Source organism: Heptranchias perlo, chromosome 17 (genome assembly GCF_035084215.1).
Source record: "Heptranchias perlo isolate sHepPer1 chromosome 17, sHepPer1.hap1, whole genome shotgun sequence".
NCBI classification, from domain to species: domain Eukaryota; kingdom Metazoa; phylum Chordata; class Chondrichthyes; order Hexanchiformes; family Hexanchidae; genus Heptranchias; species Heptranchias perlo.
In genome coordinates this window covers 54,587,448-54,609,644 of record NC_090341.1, presented here as the reverse complement: position 1 = coordinate 54,609,644, position 22,197 = coordinate 54,587,448, and the positions used below count along the sequence as shown (strand labels likewise).

The 22,197-nt window shown below is 50.5% G+C and overlaps 1 protein-coding gene across 1 annotated transcript in view; it reads right to left on the bottom strand.

Moving 5' to 3' along the window:
- The window catches only part of LOC137333938 (cadherin-related family member 4-like), a 223,632-nt gene that overhangs the window by 151,893 nt on the left and 49,542 nt on the right, over positions 1–22,197 (bottom strand). Inside the window, exons 6-9 of the mRNA XM_067998290.1 lie at positions 21,598–21,686; positions 18,660–18,770; positions 14,494–14,597; positions 11,709–11,839 (exon numbers count right to left, since the gene is read on the bottom strand). Coding sequence (XP_067854391.1) covers positions 11,709–11,839; positions 14,494–14,597; positions 18,660–18,770; positions 21,598–21,686 — 435 coding nt within the window. The remainder of the gene's footprint in view (positions 1–11,708; positions 11,840–14,493; positions 14,598–18,659; positions 18,771–21,597; positions 21,687–22,197) is intronic.

Below are 22,197 nucleotides of genomic sequence, written 5' to 3'. Positions count from 1 at the left end.
TCTCCAGTCTCTCCACGTAACTGAAGTCCCTCATCCCTGGAACCATTCTAGTAAATCTCTTCTGTACTTTCTCTAAGGTCTTGACATCCTTCCTAAAGTGTGGTGCCCAGAATTGAACACAATACTCCAGCTGAGGCCTAACTAGTGTTTTATAAAGGTTTAACATCACTTGCTTGCTTTTATACTCCAAGCCTCTATTAATAAAGCCCAGGATCCCATATGTTTTTTTATGCCACCTTCAAAGATCTGTGTACACACGCCCCCAGGTCTCTCTGTTCCTGTACCCACTTTAAAATATTACCATTTAGTTTATATTGCCTCTCCTCATTCTTCCAACCAAAATGTATCACTTCGCACTTCTCTGCATTAAATTTCATCTGCCACGTGTCTGCCCATTTTACCAGTCGTCTTTGTGCTCCTGAAGCCTATTACTATCCTCCACTTTGTTCACTACATTTCCGAGTTTCGTGTCATCTGCAAACTTTGAAATTATTCCCTCTATACACAAGGTCATTAATATATATCAAAAAGAGCAGTGGTCCTAATACTGACCCCTGGGGAACACCACATACAGGTAATACATAATATACACAGGCATGTTATACTCTGTAACATACAGGTCTACATAACATACATAGGTGTTTTATAGTCTGTAGCATACAGATGTTATATAATCTATACAGGCATGTTGGACACTAAGGGAATCAAGGGTTATGGGGATCAGGCGGGAAAGTGGAGTTGAGGTCGAAGATCAGCCATGATCTTATTGAATGGCGGAGCAGGCTCGAGGGGCCATATGGCCTATTCCTGCTCCTATTTCTTATGTTCTCATGTTATACTCTGTAACATACAGGTGTTCAGTTCCATTCGCAATCCCTCAGATAATGAAGCAGTCCTTGTCCACATGCAGCAAGACCTGGACAACATCCAGGCTTGGGCTGATAAGTGGCAAGTAACATTCACGCCAGACAAGTGCCAGGCAATGACCATCTCCAACAAGAGAGAGTCTAACCACCTCCCCTTGACATTCAACGGCATTACCATCGCTGAATCCCCCACCATCAACATCCTGGGAGTCACCATTGACCAGAAACTTAACTGGACCAGCCACATAAATACTGTGGCTACAAGAGCAGGTCAGAGGCTGGGTATTCTGCGGCGAGTGACTCACCTCCTGACTCCCCAGAGCCTTTCCACCATCTACAAGGCACATCAGGAGTGTGATGGAATACTCTCCACTTGCTTGGATGAGTGCAGCTCCAACAACACTCAAGAAGCTCGACACCATCCAGGACAAAGCAGCCCGTTTGATTGGCACCTCATCCACCACCCTAAACATTCACTCCCTTCACCACCGGCGCACAGTGGCTGCAGTGTGTACCATCCACAAGATGCACTGCAGTAACTCGCCAAGGCTTCTTCGACAGCACCTCCCAAACCCACGACCTCTACCACCTAGAACGACAAGGGCAGCAGGCACATGGGAACAACACCACCTGCACGTTCCCCTCCAAGTCGCACACCATCCCGACTTGGAAATATATCACCGTTCCTTCATCGTCGCTGGGTCAAAATCCTGGAACTCCCTTCCTAACAGCACTGTGGGAGAACCGTCACCACATGGACTGCAGCGGTTCAAGAAGGCGGCTCACCACCACCTTTTCAAGGGCAATTAGGGATGGGCAATAAATGCCGGCCTCGCCAGCGATACCCACATCCCATGAACAAATAAAAAAAACATATAGGTGTTATATAATATACACAGGCATGTTATACTATGTAACATACAGGTCTGTATAATATACACAGGAGTGTTAGATGCTGTAATCAGGGTTTGATGGGTCTCTATGGCAGGATCCACTCGAGGAATTAATAGCTCCCTGCTCCGTCTGTTCTTATCCTTGTGATCAGCAGTGTCATTGCTCAGAGTTCTGGTGCAGCTTAAACATCACAAAGTCCATCCATCGCAGTATTACAGCAGATATACTGATCGATATATTACAAGACTGACCAGTCATGATGAGAAATGTTTTATACAGTGAGTTGTGATCTGGAATTCACTGCCTAAAAGGGCGGTGGAAGCAGATGCAACAATAACTTTAAAAAGGGAATTGGATAAATATTTGAATCGGAAAAATTTGCAGGGCTACAGGGGAAAGAGCAGGGGAGTGGGTCTAATTGGATCGATCATTCAAAGAGCTGACACAGGCACGATGAGGAGCATCCACCCTTTCTCTGAACACTAAACATATAAATTCTGGTTGAACAATGACGGTGTGATCTCAGCGACTGAAATTACTGAGAGTGAAGATCTGTCACTTGGACAGAGGCAGACTTGCCCAGTTCGAGTGAAGCACTGATCCTGCGATCGGGCGGTTCTGTAACTGTAATCCCGCCCTCTCACCACCAGGTGCTGCTGCTGTGCCGTAAACAAATTAATTCTTACCCTGTCCATTGGCGCCACCTGCTGGACCGTACTGGGGACAGCAAGAACCAAAAAAAACCATTTTGATAATTCACTGGGACGTGTTTCGTGTTAATATTTGATGGAAGCAGCAACATTAAATCACATCCTAATTACTGGATTATTTTTATTTAGAAATTGATTTAAAGAGAACACTCAAAGTGTATTGATCCACCCACTGCAGTCAGTGAATCACCTTTACATCAGCACACACCACACACCACACTCAAATTAGTCACAGCAACAATTTAAAGGAAATTAATTGTGAATCTTTGCCAGAACTCCTTGTTCAGTGATGAGGAACGGTGAGTGCACACACTGGGGCAGAGTTTACACTCGATTACACTGCTTTTATCAGTGTCTGTGATCTGTCACCTGGCCGGCTCCAGTTTACCATTCTTAAATAATCTTAAATATATCGATGAATAATTTTTATTGCAAAATCATTAAATAACCGATTGGGCTCTGTGAAGCTGCCAGATTACGCTGACTCGTGGAAGATTTTAGTGAAACTCGAACTGTAACCTAACCGGCAGAATTCTCAGGTGCTATTTGTGTAAAATTGCCCAAAGCAGGAACTCTACCCAAATATGTTTGAACTTTATAAAATAAGCTGAGCCCAAAAAGAAAGAACTTGCATTTATATATCACCAATCACAACCCCAGAACATCCCAACGTGTTTTACAGCCAATGAAGTACTTATGAAGTGTAATCACTGTTGTAATGTAGGAAACGTGACAGTCAATTTGCGCACAGCAAGATCCCACAAACAGTAACGTGACAATGACTGGATAATCTGTTCTCGGTGTTGGCAGAGTGATAAATATTGGCCAGGACACCAGGGAGAACTGTCCTGCTCTTCTTTGAAATCGTACCACACATTTTTTTACATCCACCTGAGAGGGTAGACAGGGCCTTGGTTTAATGTCTCCTCCAATTGACGGCACTCTCAAACAGTGCAGCACTCCCTCAGTACTGCACTGGAACGTCAGCCTGGATTTTATGCTCAAGTCTCTGGAGTGGGACTTGAACCTACGACCTTCTGACTCAGAGGCAAGAGTGCGACCCACTGAGCCACAGCTGACAATCTACAGCAGGAGCCAAACTGACAGACATGCAGAGATATTTTCCATGCCCAAATTCTACTGTAAATATTGCATTATGACGAATGGCCATATCACAAACAAACATTCCTCCCACCCCAATTCCCCCACTCCCCGCCCCCCCCCCAGAGGTACGGGCCCTTCCTAGAGTTTGGTTTCAGGGGGACCAGCGTCCTCTCCAGTGCCTCACGCACACGGCCATCCTTCAATGACTGTCAGCTATTTGATCACAGCCAAACCTTCCCCCCCCGTTCCCTCCTGACGTCCACACACACACATCCTACTGCAGGAGTCACACTGGACCGTGAACCAGAGCAGCAACTCCTGCTGGTTTAACCCCCTCTAGGCCCAGGGGTCACCGATACCGATCATAGTAACACCCTCCGTCACCAGACAAGTCCAAGCACAGATCGGGGATCAAACCCGGAACTTTCCTGGTCTCTGCAGCTGAACAGCCCACGGTGATTAGCACAGAGCCATCACAGCCCTCACTAGTGACAGTGTGATTGTGAGCAGGGTACAGCCCTCACTAGTGATGGTGTGACTGTGAGCAGGGTACAGCCCTCACTAGTGATGGTGTGACTGTGAGCAGGGTACAGCCCTCACTAGTGATGGTGTGACTGTGAGCAGGGTACAGCCCTCACTAGTGACAGTGTGACTGTGAGCAGGGTACAGCCCTCACTAGTGATGGTGTGACTGTGAACAGGGTACAGCCCTCACTAGTGATGGTGTGACTGTGAGCAGGGTACAGCCCTCACTAGTGATGGTGTGACTGTGAGCAGGGTACAGCCCTCACTAGTGATGGTGTGATTGTGAGCAGGGTACAGCCCTCACTAGTGACAGTGTGATTGTGAGCAGGGCACAGCCCTCACTAGTGATGGTGTGATTGTGAGCAGGGTACAGCCCTCACTAGTGACAGTGTGATGGTGAGCAGGGTACAGCCCTCACTAGTGATGGTGTGACTGTGAGCAGGGTACAGCCCTCACTAGTGATGGTGTGACTGTGAGCAGGGTACAGCCCTCACTAGTGACGGTGTGACTGTGAGCAGAGTACAGCCCTCACTAGTGATGGTGTGATTGTGAGCAGGGTACAGCCCTCACTAGTGACGGTGTGATTGTGAGCAGGGTACAGCCCTCACTAGTGACGGTGTGACTGTGAGCAGGGTACAGCCCTCACTAGTGATGGTGTGATTGTGAGCAGGGTACAGCCCTCACGAGTGATGGTGTGACTGTGAGCAGGGTACAGCCCTCACTAGTGACGGTGTGACTGTGAGCAGAGTACAGCCCTCACTAGTGACGGTGTGATTGTGAGCAGAGTACAGCCCTCACTAGTGACGGTGTGATTGTGAGCAGGGTACAGCCCTCACTAGTGATGGTGTGACTGTGAGCAGGGTACAGCCCTCACTAGTGATGGTGTGACTGTGAGCAGGGTACAGCCCTCACTAGTGACGGTGTGACTGTGAGCAGAGTACAGCCCTCACTAGTGATGGTGTGATTGTGAGCAGGGTACAGCCCTCACTAGTGATGGTGTGACTGTGAGCAGGGTACAGCCCTCACTAGTGACGGTGTGACTGTGAGCAGAGTACAGCCCTCACTAGTGATGGTGTGATTGTGAGCAGGGTACAGCCCTCACTAGTGATGGTGTGACTGTGAGCAGGGTACAGCCCTCACTAGTGATGGTGTGACTGTGAGCAGGGTACAGCCCTCACTAGTGATGGTGTGATTGTGAGCAGGGTACAGCCCTCGCTAGTGATGGTGTGACTGTGAGCAGGGTACAGCCCTCACTAGTGACGGTGTGACTGTGAGCAGAGTACAGCCCTCACTAGTGATGGTGTGATTGTGAGCAGGGTACAGCCCTCACTAGTGACGGTGTGATTGTGAGCAGGGTACAGCCCTCACTAGTGATGGTGTGATTGTGAGCAGGGTACAGCCCTCACTAGTGATGGTGTGACTGTGAGCAGGGTACAGCCCTCACTAGTGACGGTGTGACTGTGAGCAGAGTACAGCCCTCACTAGTGATGGTGTGATTGTGAGCAGGGTACAGCCCTCACTAGTGATGGTGTGATTGTGAGCAGGGTACAGCCCTCACTAGTGATGGTGTGACTGTGAGCAGGGTACAGCCCTCACTAGTGACGGTGTGACTGTGAGCAGAGTACAGCCCTCACTAGTGATGGTGTGACTGTGAGCAGGGTACAGCCCTCACTAGTGATGGTGTGACTGTGAGCAGGGTACAGCCCTCACTAGTGATGGTGTGACTGTGAGCAGGGTACAGCCCTCACTAGTGATGGTGTGATTGTGAGCAGGGTACAGCCCTCACTAGTGATGGTGTGACTGTGAGCAGGGTACAGCCCTCACTAGTGACGGTGTGACTGTGAGCAGAGTACAGCCCTCACTAGTGATGGTGTGATTGTGAGCAGGGTACAGCCCTCACTAGTGACGGTGTGATTGTGAGCAGGGTACAGCCCTCACTAGTGATGGTGTGATTGTGAGCAGGGTACAGCCCTCACTAGTGATGGTGTGACTGTGAGCAGGGTACAGCCCTCACTAGTGATGGTGTGACTGTGAGCAGGGTACAGCCCTCACTAGTGATGGTGTGACTGTGAGCAGGGTACAGCCCTCACTAGTGATGGTGTGATTGTGAGCAGGGTACAGCCCTCACTAGTGATGGTGTGACTGTGAGCAGGGTACAGCCCTCACTAGTGACGGTGTGACTGTGAGCAGAGTACAGCCCTCACTAGTGATGGTGTGATTGTGAGCAGGGTACAGCCCTCACTAGTGACGGTGTGATTGTGAGCAGGGTACAGCCCTCACTAGTGATGGTGTGATTGTGAGCAGGGTACAGCCCTCACTAGTGATGGTGTGACTGTGAGCAGGGTATAGCCCTCACTAGTGACGGTGTGACTGTGAGCAGAGTACAGCCCTCACTAGTGATGGTGTGATTGTGAGCAGGGTACAGCCCTCACTAGTGACGGTGTGATTGTGAGCAGGGTACAGCCCTCACTAGTGATGGTGTGACTGTGAGCAGGGTACAGCCCTCACTAGTGATGGTGTGACTGTGAGCAGGGTACAGCCCTCACTAGTGACGGTGTGATTGTGAGCAGGGTACAGTCCTCACTAGTGATGGTGTGATTGTGAGCAGGTACAGTTTGATGAGCTGGGAAGACTCAGCTCATCAGGAGTAGAAGGCAGTGCAGGGGTCCCCTGCGGTCATCTCCCTCCAAAACAGGTATACCGTTTTGGATACTGTTGGCGGAGATGGCTCACCAGGGGAAGGTGGCAGTGGCCAGGTTCATGGCACCGTGGCTGGCTCTGCTGCACAGGAGGGCAGGAAAAAGAGTGGCAGAGCTATAGTGATAGGGGACTCGATTGTAAGGGGAATAGACAGGCGTTTCTGCGGACGCAACCGAGACTCCAGGATGGTATGTTGCCTCCCTGGTGCAAGGGTCAAGGATGTCTCGGAGCGGCTGCAGGACATTCTGGAGGGGGAGGGTGAACAGCCAGTTGTCGTGGTGCATATAGGCACCAACGATATAGGTAAAAAACAGGATGAGGTCCTACAAGCTGAATTTAGGGAGTTAGGAGTTAAACTAAAGAGTAGGACCTCAAAGGTAGTAATCTCAGGATTGCTACCAGTGCCACGGGTTAGTCAGAGTAGGAATGACAGGATAGCTAAGATGAATACGTGGCTTGAGAGATGGTGCAAGAGGGAGGGATTCAAATTCCTGGGCCATTGGAACCGGTTCTGGGGGAGGTGGGACCAGTACAAATTGGACGGTCTGCATCTGGGCAGGACTGGAACCAATGTCCTAGGGGGAGTGTTTGCTAGTGCTGTTGGGGAGGGTTTAAACTAATGTGGCAGGGGGATGGGAACCGATGCAGGAAGTCAGTGGGAAATGAAGTGGTGACAGAAACAAAAGGCAGTAAGGGAGAGTGTACAGAACATGACCGGACAGATGGTCTGAGAAAGCAGGGCAAAGACCAAGGGAAGACTAGATTAAACTGCATTTATTTCAATGCAAGAAGTCTGATGGGCAAGGCAGATGAACTCAGGGCATGGATGGGTACATGGGACTGGGATGTTATAGCTATTACTGAAACATGGCTAAGGGAGGGGCAGGACTGGCAGCTCAATGTTCCAGGGTACAGATGCTATAGGAAAGATAGAGCAGGAGGTAAGAGAGGAGGGGGAGTTGCGTTCTTGATTAGGGAGAACATCACGGCAGTAGTGAGAGGGGATATATCCGAGGGTTCGCCCACTGAGTCCATATGGGTAGAACTGAAAAATAAGAAGGGAGAGATCACTTTGATAGGATTGTACTACAGACCCCCAAATAGTCAACGGGAAATTGAGGAGCAAATATGTAAGGAGATTACAGACAGCTGCAAGAAAAATAGGGTGGTAATAGTAGGGGACTTTAACTTTCCCAACATTGACTGGGACAGCCATAGCATTAGGGGCTTGGATGGAGAGAAATTTGTTGAGTGTATTCAGGAGGAATTTCTCATTCAGTATGTGGATGGCCCGACTAGAGAGGGGGCAAAACTTGACCTCCTCTTGGGAAATAAGGAAGGGCAGGTGACAGAAGTGTTAGTGAGGGATCACTTTGGGACCAGTGATCATAATTCCATTAGTTTTAAGATAGCTATGGAGAAGGATAGGTCTGGCCCAAAAGTTAAAATTTTAAATTGGGGAAAGGCCAATTTTGATGGTATTAGACAGGAACTTTCAGAAGTTGATTGGGAGAGTCTGTTGGCAGGCAAAGGGACGTCTGGTAAGTGGGAGGCTTTCAAAAGTGTGTTAACCAGGGTTCAGTGTAAGCACATTCCTTATAAAGTGAAGGGCAAGGCTGGTAGAAGTAGGGAACCTTGGATGACTCGGGAGATTGAGGCACTAGTCAAAAATAAGAAGGAGGCATATGACATGCATAGGCAGCTGGGATCAAGTGGATCCCTTGAAGAGTATAGAGATTGCCGGAGTAGAGTTAAGAGAGAAATCAGGAGGGCAAAAAGGGGATATGAGATTGCTTTGGCAGATCAGGCAAAGGTGAATCCAAAGAGCTTCTACAAATACATAAAGGGCAAAAGGGTAACAAGGGAGAGAGTAGGGCCTCTTAAGGATCAACAAGGTCATCTATGTGCGGAACCACAAGAGATGGGTGAGATCCTGAATGAATATTTCACATCGGTATTTACGGTTGAGAAAGGCATGGATGTTAGGGAACTTGGGGAAATAAATAGTGATGTCTTGAGGAGTGTACATATTACAGAGAGGGAGGTGCTGGAAGTCTTAACGCGCATCAAGGTAGATAAATCTCCGGGACCTGATGAAATGTATCCCAGGACGTTATGGGAGGTTAGGGAGGAAATTGCGGGTCCCCTAGCAGAGATATTTGAATCATCCACCGCTACAGGTGAGGTGCCTGAAGATTGGAGGGTAGCAAATGTTGTGCCTTTGTTTAAGAAGGGCGGCAGGGAAAAGCCTGGGAACTACAGACCAGTGAGCCTGACATCTGTAGTGGGTAAGTTGTTAGAGGGTATTCTGAGGGACAGAATCTACAGGCATTTGGAGAGGCAGGTACTAATTAGGAACAGTCAGCATGGTTTTGTGAGAGGAAAATCATGTCTCACGAATTTGATTGAGTTTTTTGAAGGGGTAACCAAGAAGATAGATGAGGGCTGTGCAGTAGACGTGGTCTACATGGACTTCAGCAAAGCATTTGACAAGGTACCACATGGTAGGTTGTTACATAAGGTTAAATCTCATGGGATCCAAGGTGAGGTAGCCAATTGGATACAAAATTGGCTTGACGACAGAAGACAGAGGGTGGTTGTCGAGGGTTGTTTTTCAAACTGGATGCCTGTGTCCAGCGGTGTGCCTCAGGGATCGGTGCTGGGTCCGCTGTTATTTGTTATTTATATTAATGATTTGGATGAGAATTTAGGAGGCATGGTTAGTAAGTTTGCAGATGACACCAAGATTGGTGGCATTGTGGACAGTGAAGAAGGTTATCTAGGATTGCAACGGGATCTTGATAAATTGGGCCAGTGGGCCGATGAATGGCAGATGGAGTTTAATTTAGATAAATGTGAGGTGATGCATTTTGGTAGATCGAATCGGGCCAGGACCTACTCCGTTAATGGTAGGGCGTTGGGGAGAGTTATAGAACAAAGAGATCTAGGAGTACAGATTCATAGCTCCTTGAAAGTGGAGTCACAGGTGGATAGGGTGGTGAAGAAGGCATTCAGCATGCTTGGTTTCATTGGTCAGAACATTGAATGCAGGAGTTGGGATGTCTTGTTGAAGTTGTACAGGGCATTGGTGAGGCCACACTTGGAGTACTGTGTACAGTTCTGGTCACCCTATTATAGAAAGGATATTATTAAACTAGAAAGAGTGCAGAAAAGATTTACTAGGATGCTACCGGGACTTGATGGTTTGACTTACAGGGAGAGGTTAGACAGACTGGGACTTTATTCCCTGGAGAGTAGGAGGTTAAGGGGTGATCTTATAGAAGTCTATAAAATAATGAGGGGCATAGATAAGGTCGATAGTCAAAATCTTTTCCCAAAGGTAGGGGAGTCTATAACGAGGGGGCACAGATTTAAGGTGAGAGGGGAGAGATACAAAAGGATCCAGAGGGGCAATTTTTTCACTCAAAGGGTGGTGAGTGTCTGGAACGAGCTGCCAGAGGCAGTAGTAGAGGCGGGTACAATTTTGTCTTTTAAAAAGCATTTGGACAGTTACATGGGGAAGATGGGTATCGAGGGATATGGGCCAAGTGCAGGCAATTGGGACTAGCTTAGTGGTATAAACTGGGCGACATGGACATGTTGGGCCGAAGGGCCTGTTTCCATGTTGTAACTTCTATGATTCTATGATTCTATGATTCTAGGATACAAATCTCTCTCACGGGGTTTTCTGTGTATTCAGAAACCATGAGCTTCCTCATTCCATAAAATTTAGATATTCTCAAAAAACGCGAGGCTCGTATATCAGCTGGGAGGGTAGGGGGAGGTGTTGGGGGGGACAGAAAAATCCCCCCTGAAGGGAAAATGTACCTGCCCACAATCTCCAGCAAACAGGCACCTGCTATCAGGGCAGGTACAGCATGGGTTAGATACAGAGTAAAGCTCCCTCTACACTGTCCCATCAAACACTCCCAGGGCAGGTACAGTATGGGTTAGATACAGAGTAAAGCTCCCTCTACACTGTCCCATCCAACACTCCCAGGTACAGTATGGGTTAGATACAGAGTAAAGCTCCCTCTACACTGTCCCATCCAACACTCCCAGGTACAGTATGGGTTAGATACAGAGTAAAGCTCCCTCTACACTGTCCCAACAATGTGCCTTAGTTCTATCCTCAGAAGAAGGTCACCTATTGCTCCATTTCCCCCACCAGCCATCCTGGGCCAATTAGTTTTGAATTCTGGGCAGTTTTGTTCTGCCCTCCATATCCATTGGGAAATGGGCTGAGGCCATTCTGACTGATCTCTCATTGGACTGTACAGCAGTGGTCAGAGGAGATGTTCACCCCATCAGTCTGGGCTGGATTTGAACCCAAGTCCCTGAGGTGAAGGACGAGCGCTCACCTCTTTCCCCAAAGTGTTTGTATTTTCTCCCTGGAGATACGGGCAGAGGCTCTTTGGCCCTGATCACTGCCCCAGGTTTTAAACCAGAAGAGTGTGAGGAAGAGTCCTTCACCAGTAATTTACCCCCAGTCTAGATCCGATCTATCAGAGAGCCGTTACTGCCCATGTCTGTGCAAAATGGTGCATCGCGGAGAGTTCTAAGTGTCAGTCTCAGAAAAATATGAATGGAATAAATGCCTAAAATCAGACGATACCAACATAGGAATTGCTGGATGAAAAATGACCAAAGTCCATCTGGTTCTCTTCTATCATCCAGATAGTGGGACGATACAACGGTAACAGAGTTGTTGATTAATCATAGCAATAAATCTCTCTCAATCAGTCCACAACAGACCCAGACATGAGGCGAGGAAAATCCCCAGTGGTGGAGAGCTTTGGGAACATAGGTCCAATGTCACCTGTTCCTCCCGATCACGTTACACTCACCCACTCACCATCTCCCACTGCCTGTCCCTCCCTCTCTCACAGTGTGTTGATCAGGTAACTCACCCTCACCGATCTGGAAGGAAGGATTGAAGGTTTCCAGGTGATAGTGCACTCTGCTTCCTGTGGCAGTGACCTGCGTCACATAATACTCAGGCCCTTGCTCCTCTGGGATGCTGATGCTCTTTGGAACAGACCTGCAGGGGAGAGTTCAGTTATCAGAGCTGAGGCACACTACAGTCCTGTCTCCTAATATAGACTGCAGTTGTCATGGAGATGACCCAAGGACTAGGCATCCTCACGGCTATCGGAGACATGACCAGTGTTCAGTTAGGTGTTCAAGCACCATATTGTGATTGGAGCAGCACGACAATCATCCCTTTTACATTCCGACTCCCCTCTAACACGGTAATAATAAGGCTGAGTGTGGGCCGACTTTCACCGATCCAAACTACACCTCGGGCAGCAACTAAACACACCGCACTCAGACAACTGGTGGCTGCGTGTGTGGAACTCTTACATAGCCTGGCACCCGACTGGGCGTAGCGGCCTGGCACCCGACCGGGCGTACCGGCCTGGCACCCGACCGGTCGAACCGGCCTGGCACCCGACCGGGCGTACCGGCCTGATACCCGACCGGGTGTACCAATGCAAAACAAAAATGGGGAAGGAGGGATTCGGGGGCTGTACCCGGGTTGAGGAGGGGAGTGCCTGATGTCCAACTCTTTATTTGCCTCAGAGTAACCTTTTTGTTCGTCTCTCCCCCCCTCTGTCTGTCTCACCATCCCTTTTACTCCTAAGATCATCCCCTACGACACCACAGAAGACTGTTGCCATGCCAACTACCCATTGGCTCCAAACTGGCAACAGAGCTTAAAACTGAAGCAAAACAGAGCTGTAGGAATCTTGCTGCAACGGTTGCTTGATTCCCGCACTCCCTTTCATGCGTGTGTTCACCATTGTAAGGACGTCAGTGATAATGTTGATTAATTGCAGGCCTGTTGATATCTGGCTCCCTCTCAGTACACTGAGGAGCCCTGACAACGGGAACTACCAGGACAAAAATCCTGCGGTCACAGGCGTTTAGTGCTGACAATCTAATCTGCACCCTCTGTGATATCAGCTACGCACGACAGTCACTCGCCTATAGCCCAGTGTGGTCCTGAGCCAAACAGACCAGGAATCTCCCACCATCGCTCTTGACCAGTCCCGAGAATACAGATGTCAGCCGGGGTGGGAGTAGGAACACTGAGATTAGGCCTGAGCGCTTCAGGGGAGGGAGGAAATCAGTCACCCTTCCTGCTCCAGATGTCATACAGCGAAAGCCAAGTGTGGATGGCAGGCGAGATCAGGAGCAGGCTCGACCGCACCGCCTCGCAGAGTCAAATAACTCTGCGCGTCTATACTCAAACACACAGAAAGGCCTCTTGGGTGAGGTAGCAGGAGGCTGCGGGCTTCAGTACAATCACACTGAGCACCAGAAAGCACTGACGGGGAACTGGGTGGAGGAGGGGAACGGGGAGAAAAAAAACCCAAGAACCCGTTACAGGCGATGGATTCAATCATCGGATCACTCTGTGCTGCTGCATCCACCTTGATTTGTTCGTTTCCGAGGGCCCACTCTCATTACCAGGCCCAGCCCTCTCCCCTTCATCTACGTCTGAGGTCAAAGAAAGTCAGCTCAGTTCTGAGGTTGTCATTAATCAGCCTTTATCAGTGACATGGTTACAATGGGGAACGGCCGCATGAGAGAGAGAGAGGGAGGAAGGGAGCGTGCATCGGTCGCCGTGGCAACGAGATGTTAGCCAGAGCAGCCGAGCCCCTCCCTGATGGGTGTTTGGGCAGTGGAGAGGAGTTGGTGATTCACAGCGAAGGATTTCATTAACGTCAGGGGAACCATCACTGGCATTTTGTCCCGTCTGTTACATCTCCACTTTACTCCCCTCCTCTCCTGAAGGTGCCGACTCTCCCTGGGAATTCTGCTTCCCGCTCCCTAGGGTTGCCAACTCTCCAGGATTGTCCCTGGAGTCTCCAGGAATTGAAGATTAATCTTCATGACACTGCTGCAAGCAAACCCGGGAGGAACATCATAGGGGCGTTAAAAAGTTGTTTTTAAAATTTTCTTTGAACACTTTTGTTTACCAGTTATAAAAATATTGGAGATGGGAGAAAAGTCTGTTTGACTGACAGTCAAGAATCATCCAATCAGGTGGCGAAGAGTCTCTTTGTTTTCCAATCGGAGTGGGAAGGCGGGGCATCGCGATGATTGACGTGTCGGACGACCAATGGCGGGAGGTTGGAGGTCATGTGATGAAACCTCCAGGAACACGGCCAACCAGAGTTGGCAACACTAGCAACCATTCAAGTGCAAACCTAGACAGTCGATGACATTGTTCAGACGGGTACACAGGGACGGAGGGACACACTAATACAGAGCAGTGCCCCAAATATAGCAGAGTGCACATGACCACAGAGGAGTGTACACAGCACACGCTGCAGTGTGCATGGGCACCTGGTGTGGCAGTTCAGCGATGCCCACTGAAAGGGCTTTAGGTTGATCATAGTCTGCTGACCCCATGTACAGCCACATCCGTTCATCCCCCCTTCAGAACAAAGCTGGCAGCTCCACTGGGGGTTGGTAAGTGAATATACCAACTCTGGAAGACTCAAAAAATCCGCAACACACCACACAGTCCAGCTTCACTCCCCCCCGCCTCACTTGCACTGTTGCAAACTGGAGAGTTCCGGAACGGATTACTGCATTTTCAGTATAAAGAAACAAGTGTTTCGGTTCAGGTGAAATGATGAGTGTGAGAGACACAGTGAAGTGGGATTATGATCCTGTACTCACGTAAAGATCGGAGGCCGGTGATTGACTGGAGTCACAGTGATAGTCAACGTCCCTTTGCAAATGGTTTTTGTGTTTTCAGTGACTGTGATGTGGAGAACGAAATTCTGATTGATCAAAGAGCAAAGTCAAGCTCTTCCACTGGACCCGGTCACACCTCAAAACACCCCACAAGCTCCATTTGTGTTGCCAGCTATTTTCCTGCTGGCCCCCATGTTGGAGGCCAGGGCTGCACTGGGCACTACCGGGCAATACCAGGCAATACCGGGCAATACCGGGCAATACCGGGCAATACCGGGAAGTACCGGACAGTACCGGGCAATACCAGGCAATACCGGGAAGTACCGGGCACTACTGGGCAATACCGGGCAATACCGGACAGTACCGGGCAATACCGGGCAGTACCGGACAGTACCGGGCAATACCGGGCAATACCGGGCAATACCGGGCAGTACCGGACAGTACCGGGCAATACCGGGCAATACCGAGCAGTACCGGACAGTACCGGGCAATACCGGGCAATACCGAGCAGTACCGGGCAGTACCGGGCAATACCGGGCAGTACCGGACAGTACCGGGCAATACCGGGCAATACCGAGCAGTACCGGACAGTACCGGGCAATACCGGGCAATACCGAGCAGTACCGGGCAGTACCGGGCAATACCGGGCAGTACCGGGCAGTACCGGGCAATACCGGGCAGTACCAGGCAATACCGGGAAGTACCGGGCAATACCGGGCAATACCGGGAAGTACCGGGCAATACCGGGCAATACCGGGAAGTACCGGGCAATACCGGGCAATACCAGGCAGCACTGGGAAGTACCGGGCAATACCGGGAAGTACCGGGCAATACCGGGCAATACCAGGCAGCACTGGGAAGTACCGGGCAATACCGGGAAGTACCGGGCAATACCGGGCAATACCGGGAAGTACCGGGCAATACCGGGAAGTACCGGGCAATACCGGGCAGTACCGGGCAGCACTGGGAATTATCGGGCAGTACCGGGCAGTACCGGACAGCACTGGGAATTATCGGGCAGTACCAGGCAGTACCGGACAGCACCGTGCAGTACCGGGCAGCACTGGGAATTATCGGGCAGTACCGGGCAATACCGGACAGTACCGGGCAGCACCGTGCAGTACCGGGCAATACCGGACACAACGACTCACGGAGTAAATCGGGAGACACTATCCAAACCAAACTCGGTCAACGGAGAGATGGAAGGTGGGGCTGGGCCTGTGATTGGCCAATGGGGACACCCTGATTTCAATCATCCCACTGTGGACAGTCACTTCCCAACAGGAAGAGAAGGAAACACTGACTGTGTGGAATCTGGGATCACCAGGGGCCTCTCACTGACTGTGTGGAATCTGGGATCACCAGGGGCCTCTCACTGACTGTGGAATCTGGGATCACCAGGGGCCTCTCACTGACTGTGGAATCTGGGATCACCAGGGGCCTCTCACTGACTGTGGAATCTGGGATCACCAGGGGCCTCTCACTGACTGTGGAATCTGGGATCACCAGGGGCCTCTCACTGACTGTGGAATCTGGGATCACCAGGGGCCTCTCACTGACTGTGGAATCTGGGATCACCAGGGGCCTCACTGGCTGTGGAATCTGGGATCACCAGGGGCCTCTCACTGACTGTGGAATCTGGGATCACCAGGGGCCTCTCACTGACTGTGGAATCTGGGATCACCAGGGGCCTCTCACTGACTGTGGAATCTGGGATCACCAGGGGCCTCACTGGCTGTGGAATCTGGGATCACCAGGGGCCTCACTGGCTGTGGAATCTGGGATCACCAGGGGCCTCACTGACTGTGGAATCTGGGATCACCAGGGGCCTCTCACTGACTGTGGAATCTGGGATCACCAGGGGCCCTCACTGACTGTGGAATCTGGGATCACCAGGGGCCCTCACTGACTGTGGAATCTGGGATCACCAGGGGCCGTCACTGACTGTGGAATCTGGGATCACCAGGGGCCCTCACTGACTGTGTGGAATCTGGGATCACCAGGGGCCTCACTGACTGTGGAATCTGGGATCACCAGGGGCCCTCACTGACTGTGGAATCTGGGATCACCAGGGGCCGTCACTGACTGTGGAATCTGGGATCACCAGGGGCCCTCACTGACTGTGGAATCTGGGATCACCAGGGGCCTCACTGACTGTGGAATCTGGGATCACCAGGGGCCGTCACTGACTGTGGAATCTGGGATCACCAGGGGCCCTCACTGACTGTGGAATCTGGGATCACCAGGGGCCCTCACTGACTGTGGAATCTGGGATCACCAGGGGCCGTCACTGACTGTGGAATCTGGGATCACCAGGGGCCCTCACTGACTGTGTGGAATCTGGGATCACCAGGGGCCTCACTGACTGTGGAATCTGGGATCACCAGGGGCCCTCACTGACTGTGGAATCTGGGATCACCAGGGGCCGTCACTGACTGTGGAATCTGGGATCACCAGGGGCCCTCACTGACTGTGGAATCTGGGATCACCAGGGGCCTCACTGACTGTGGAATCTGGGATCACCAGGGGCCTCTCACTGACTGTGGAATCTGGGATCACCAGGGGCCCTCACTGACTGTGGAATCTGGGATCACCAGGGGCCTCTCACTGACTGTGGAATCTGGGATCACCAGGGGCCCTCACTGACTGTGGAATCTGGGATCACCAGGGGCCTCACTGACTGTGGAATCTGGGATCACCAGGGGCCCTCACTGACTGTGGAATCTGGGATCACCAGGGGCCCTCACTGACTGTGTGGAATCTGGGATCACCAGGGGCCCTCACTGACTGTGGAATCTGGGATCACCAGGGGCCTCTCACTGACTGTGGAATCTGGGATCACCAGGGGCCCTCACTGACTGTGTGGAATCTGGGATCACCAGGGGCCTCACTGACTGTGGAATCTGGGATCACCAGGGGCCGTCACTGACTGTGGAATCTGGGATCACCAGGGGCCCTCACTGACTGTGGAATCTGGGATCACCAGGGGCCCTCACTGACTGTGGAATCTGGGATCACCAGGGGCCGTCACTGACTGTGGAATCTGGGATCACCAGGGGCCCTCACTGACTGTGTGGAATCTGGGATCACCAGGGGCCTCACTGACTGTGGAATCTGGGATCACCAGGGGCCCTCACTGACTGTGGAATCTGGGATCACCAGGGGCCGTCACTGACTGTGGAATCTGGGATCACCAGGGGCCCTCACTGACTGTGGAATCTGGGATCACCAGGGGCCTCACTGACTGTGGAATCTGGGATCACCAGGGGCCTCTCACTGACTGTGGAATCTGGGATCACCAGGGGCCCTCACTGACTGTGTGGAATCTGGGATCACCAGGGGCCTCACTGACTGTGGAATCTGGGATCACCAGGGGCCCTCACTGACTGTGGAATCTGGGATCACCAGGGGCCCTCACTGACTGTGTGGAATCTGGGATCACCAGGGGCCCTCACTGACTGTGGAATCTGGGATCACCAGGGGCCTCTCACTGACTGTGGAATCTGGGATCACCAGGGGCCTCACTGACTGTGGAATCTGGGATCACCAGGGGCCTCTCACTGACTGTGGAATCTGGGATCACCAGGGGCCTCTCACTGACTGTGGAAGCTGGGATCACCAGGGGCCCTCACTGACTGTGGAATCTGGGATCACCAGGGGCCTCACTGACTGTGGAATCTGGGATCACCAGGGGCCCTCACTGACTGTGGAAGCTGGGATCACCAGGGGCCTCACTGACTGTGTGGAATCTGGGATCACCAGGGGCCCTCACTGACTGTGGAAGCTGGGATCACCCTGCCTCCTGATAGCATTTGTTTGATTTCTTTTGCTGAAGTATATGAAGAATCCCCAGCTCACTCAGCACCCAATAGTCAGTCAGGGGATTAATGGAGCCCAGATACACACAGAGCAGCAATTCCACCAGTACCTGCACCTGCTCAAAGAGACTCCAACTGGCGCTGAATCGGAAATAGTTTCTCACAGAGGCTCTGGGCCCATCAGGAACCAGGTTTGAAACTGCCTGGACCCAATGTACTGAACAACCCTTAGAGCTTCGGTCACTGGAGACTTGCTGCACAAAGCTACTAACCAGCCTGTCCCTTCCGTTCCCCTCCCAATAACAAAGCCCTAGGAATGACGTGCTTTACCCTCTCCTTATGATCATGACCAAAACCATTGGGTGGAACATGGATGCTGTCTGATTGGTCCATGCTGAACTGCTCTCTCGCAGAAGCAGGAAGGGCATCGGTGATGGTGTACTGTAAGAAAGGAACAGTGAGGTTAGCACCAGCCACAACTCAGTACCGTGCACCCACACCTTTAACTATCTACACCAGGCCACTTAGGGTCGACAACATTGCACATGTCTTTAGCTGTGCCAGCCGTGGCTCAGGGGGTAGCAATCTTGCTTCTGAGTCTGCAGATTATGTGTTCATAGTCCCACTTCAGAGACTTGAGAACATAATCTCAGCTGACACTGCATTGCTGAGAGAGTGCTGTGCTGTCTTTCAGATGTGATGTTAAACTGGTGCCTCAGGTGGATATAAAAGTTCCCATGGCACCATGGCAGTAGAGTTCTCCCTGGAGGTTTCTGACTCGGAGGTGAGCACGCTACCACTGAACCATAGCTGACCCTGAGAAGAGAAGTTGCTGATAGACCAGTGTCAGGTGACCGGCACTTGGATTTCAGACTTCCATATTTTTATCCGACGAGTGTTTTTTTCTTTTCACTCGCTTTATTTGAATTGTTAGATTAATGGAAGTAATAATGTTTCTGCTATTACCTTATTGTGAAAGTTCTATTTGAAAAATGGACCCTTTGAAGTAGTTTTATTTGGTCTGGCAAGTTCATATCCAAACACCCCCTGAAAATAAATCCTGCAAATGGATCTCCTTCATCTCCTGTATGACCAGAGTTACCTCCTAGAACCTTAGCGTCCTCTATTGTGTCAAGCACTGATTTTCTCCTGAACAACTCTTAATTGTATAAACTGAAGTCTATCCAAGGTTGGAATACAGCCCCCATAATCGGGGAGACTCTTCAAACACCTTTCACATGTTCCTGGACAGGATTCTTGAAAAGGCTCATCATCTGATAGGTGATTCCTCTCTTTCCCTCTCTCTTTTTCGCTCTCTCATTTTCTCTCTCTCTCTCTTTCTCTCCTCCACCCTTTGCAATCTTCTGTATTACTAAAGTCATTGCCGCTCTGAAACCTCCCCTCTTGTTTTCCAAAGTGATTCTTGTCATTCTTTCCTAGGACCTCAGTTTCCTACCTCAGTCTTCACTTCCTCCAATGGAGGAGACCAGGGAGCCCTATTTTCTGGCTCCTCTCTTGTCCCTGGCCAAAAAGGCCAATTATCACGGCAGATTGTTCCTTCCATAACCCTGGGACATTGAAACCAATGGTTAATCCAGCTAAAAACTTCACAAAATGGCTTTTAAAACCCAATCCTGATGTCACCTAACAGCTACTTCTTGATGTACCATGATACTCGCCTACTGCTCTCAACCTTGCTCTTGTCTTGCACTGTGAGTCTCGGCTCTCCCATTAAAATGTGGTTGTGTTTTGGGAGCCTACAGTGCCTCAATCTGTGGGGATATTGCAACACGAGGCAGCATTTGTAACATGGAACTTAATCAGTTGCCCAAATTACAAACTAAGTGATATTTACTTATTATGATTCCTCCCTAAAGTCCCCTTCACACCTCCTTCCTTCTTTCATCTTAACCCACCTTGCCCTCTCTCCTATGATTTCACTGCCCTCCTGTCCTACTTTAACCTCTCCCACAATATAAACTCTCCTAGCCATAGTCATGGCCACACCCTCAACCCTGCCACCTCACATGTCCTCTCCAACATGAGGATTACATCACTCACCCTGAGACCCAATCAGTGACCCCTGGAATACATCACTCACCCTGAGACCCAATCAGTGACCCCTGGAATACATCACTCACCCTGAGACCCAATCAGTGACCCCTGGAATACATCACTCACCCTGAGACCCAATCAGTGACCCCAGGAATACATCACTCACCCTGAGACCCAATCAGTGACCCCTGGAATACATCACACACCCTGAGACCCAATCAGTGACCCCTGGAATACATCACACACCCTGAGACCCAATCAGTGACCCCTGGAATACATCACTCACCCTGAGACCCAATCAGTGACCCCTGGAATACATCACTCACCCTGAGACCCAATCAGTGACCCCTGGAATACATCACACACCCTGAGACCCAATCAGTGACCCCTGGAATACATCACACACCCTGAGACCCAATCAGTGACCCCTGGAATACATCACACACCCTGAGACCCAATCAGTGACCCCTGGAATACATCACTCACCCTGAGACCCAATCAGTGACCCCTGGAATACATCACTCACCCTGAGACCCAATCAGTGACCCCTGGAATACATCACTCACCCTGAGACCCAATCAGTGACCCCTGGAATACATCACACACCCTGAGACCCAATCAGTGACCCCTGGAATACATCACTCACCCTGAGACCCAATCAGTGACCCCAGGAATACATCACTCACCCTGAGACCCAATCAGTGACCCCTGGAATACATCACTCACCCTGAGACCCAATCAGTGACCCCAGGAATACATCACTCACCCTGAGACCCAATCAGTGACCCCTGGAATACATCACTCACCCTGAGACCCAATCAGTGACCCCTGGAATACATCACACACCCTGAGACCCAATCAGTGACCCCTGGAATACATCACACACCCTGAGACCCAATCAGTGACCCCTGGAATACATCACACACCCTGAGACCCAATCAGTGACCCCTGGAATACATCACACACCCTGAGACCCAATCAGTGACCCCTGGAATACATCACTCACCCTGAGACCCAATCAGTGACCCCTGGAATACATCACACACCCTGAGACCCAATCAGTGACCCCTGGAATACATCACACACCCTGAGACCCAATCAGCAATGGTAGCACTTGATGGTTTGACGCCCTCAGACCTTTCGATCTGTGAAGTTTGTATAAGTCCTGCCCAACCACGACCTAACTTTAGAGACTGCCTAAAAGTTTACTTACTGTAAAATTCTCTGTCTGTGACGGCACTGAGACAATGGTGTAGATTTTGGAGAGAGGTGCTATTGTCTCTGGTACACGAACCGTGGCTCCTGTGAAATATTTATTAGAGAAAATGACAGGATGAGGAGTAATGGTTGGATTGCAGCAATACATTAGATGACTTCTGCATCTTGTTTTTTTTCTCTGCTCCTCTCCTAAAGATGCTGGTTTATTTGTAGGGAACAATCGCCTCCTCTACCTCATCCAATTAACCATATCTGAGCCCAGACTCCATGGGTGGCAGGAGCACTGAATATGGTCCTATCCTTATCCTGACTTTCACACAAGCTGCATACTGACCAGGAGCAAAACCCTGGCCGAGCTTTCCGCTCCCTAACCCTGGTGTGCTGAGGTATATTGAAAGAGCCCAGTCTCAGATCCACTAACTCAGCACAGAGTTAGATAGAGGCTGGCATCTTTCGGATCTGTATAACTTAAGGCACAGCGCCTAACAGAAGAGCCAGCACAGGGGTGATGGATGAATGGGACTTGGTGCGAGTTAGGATATGGGCAGCTGGATGAGCTGAAGTTTACGGAGGGTGCAAGGTTGGAGGCCAATCA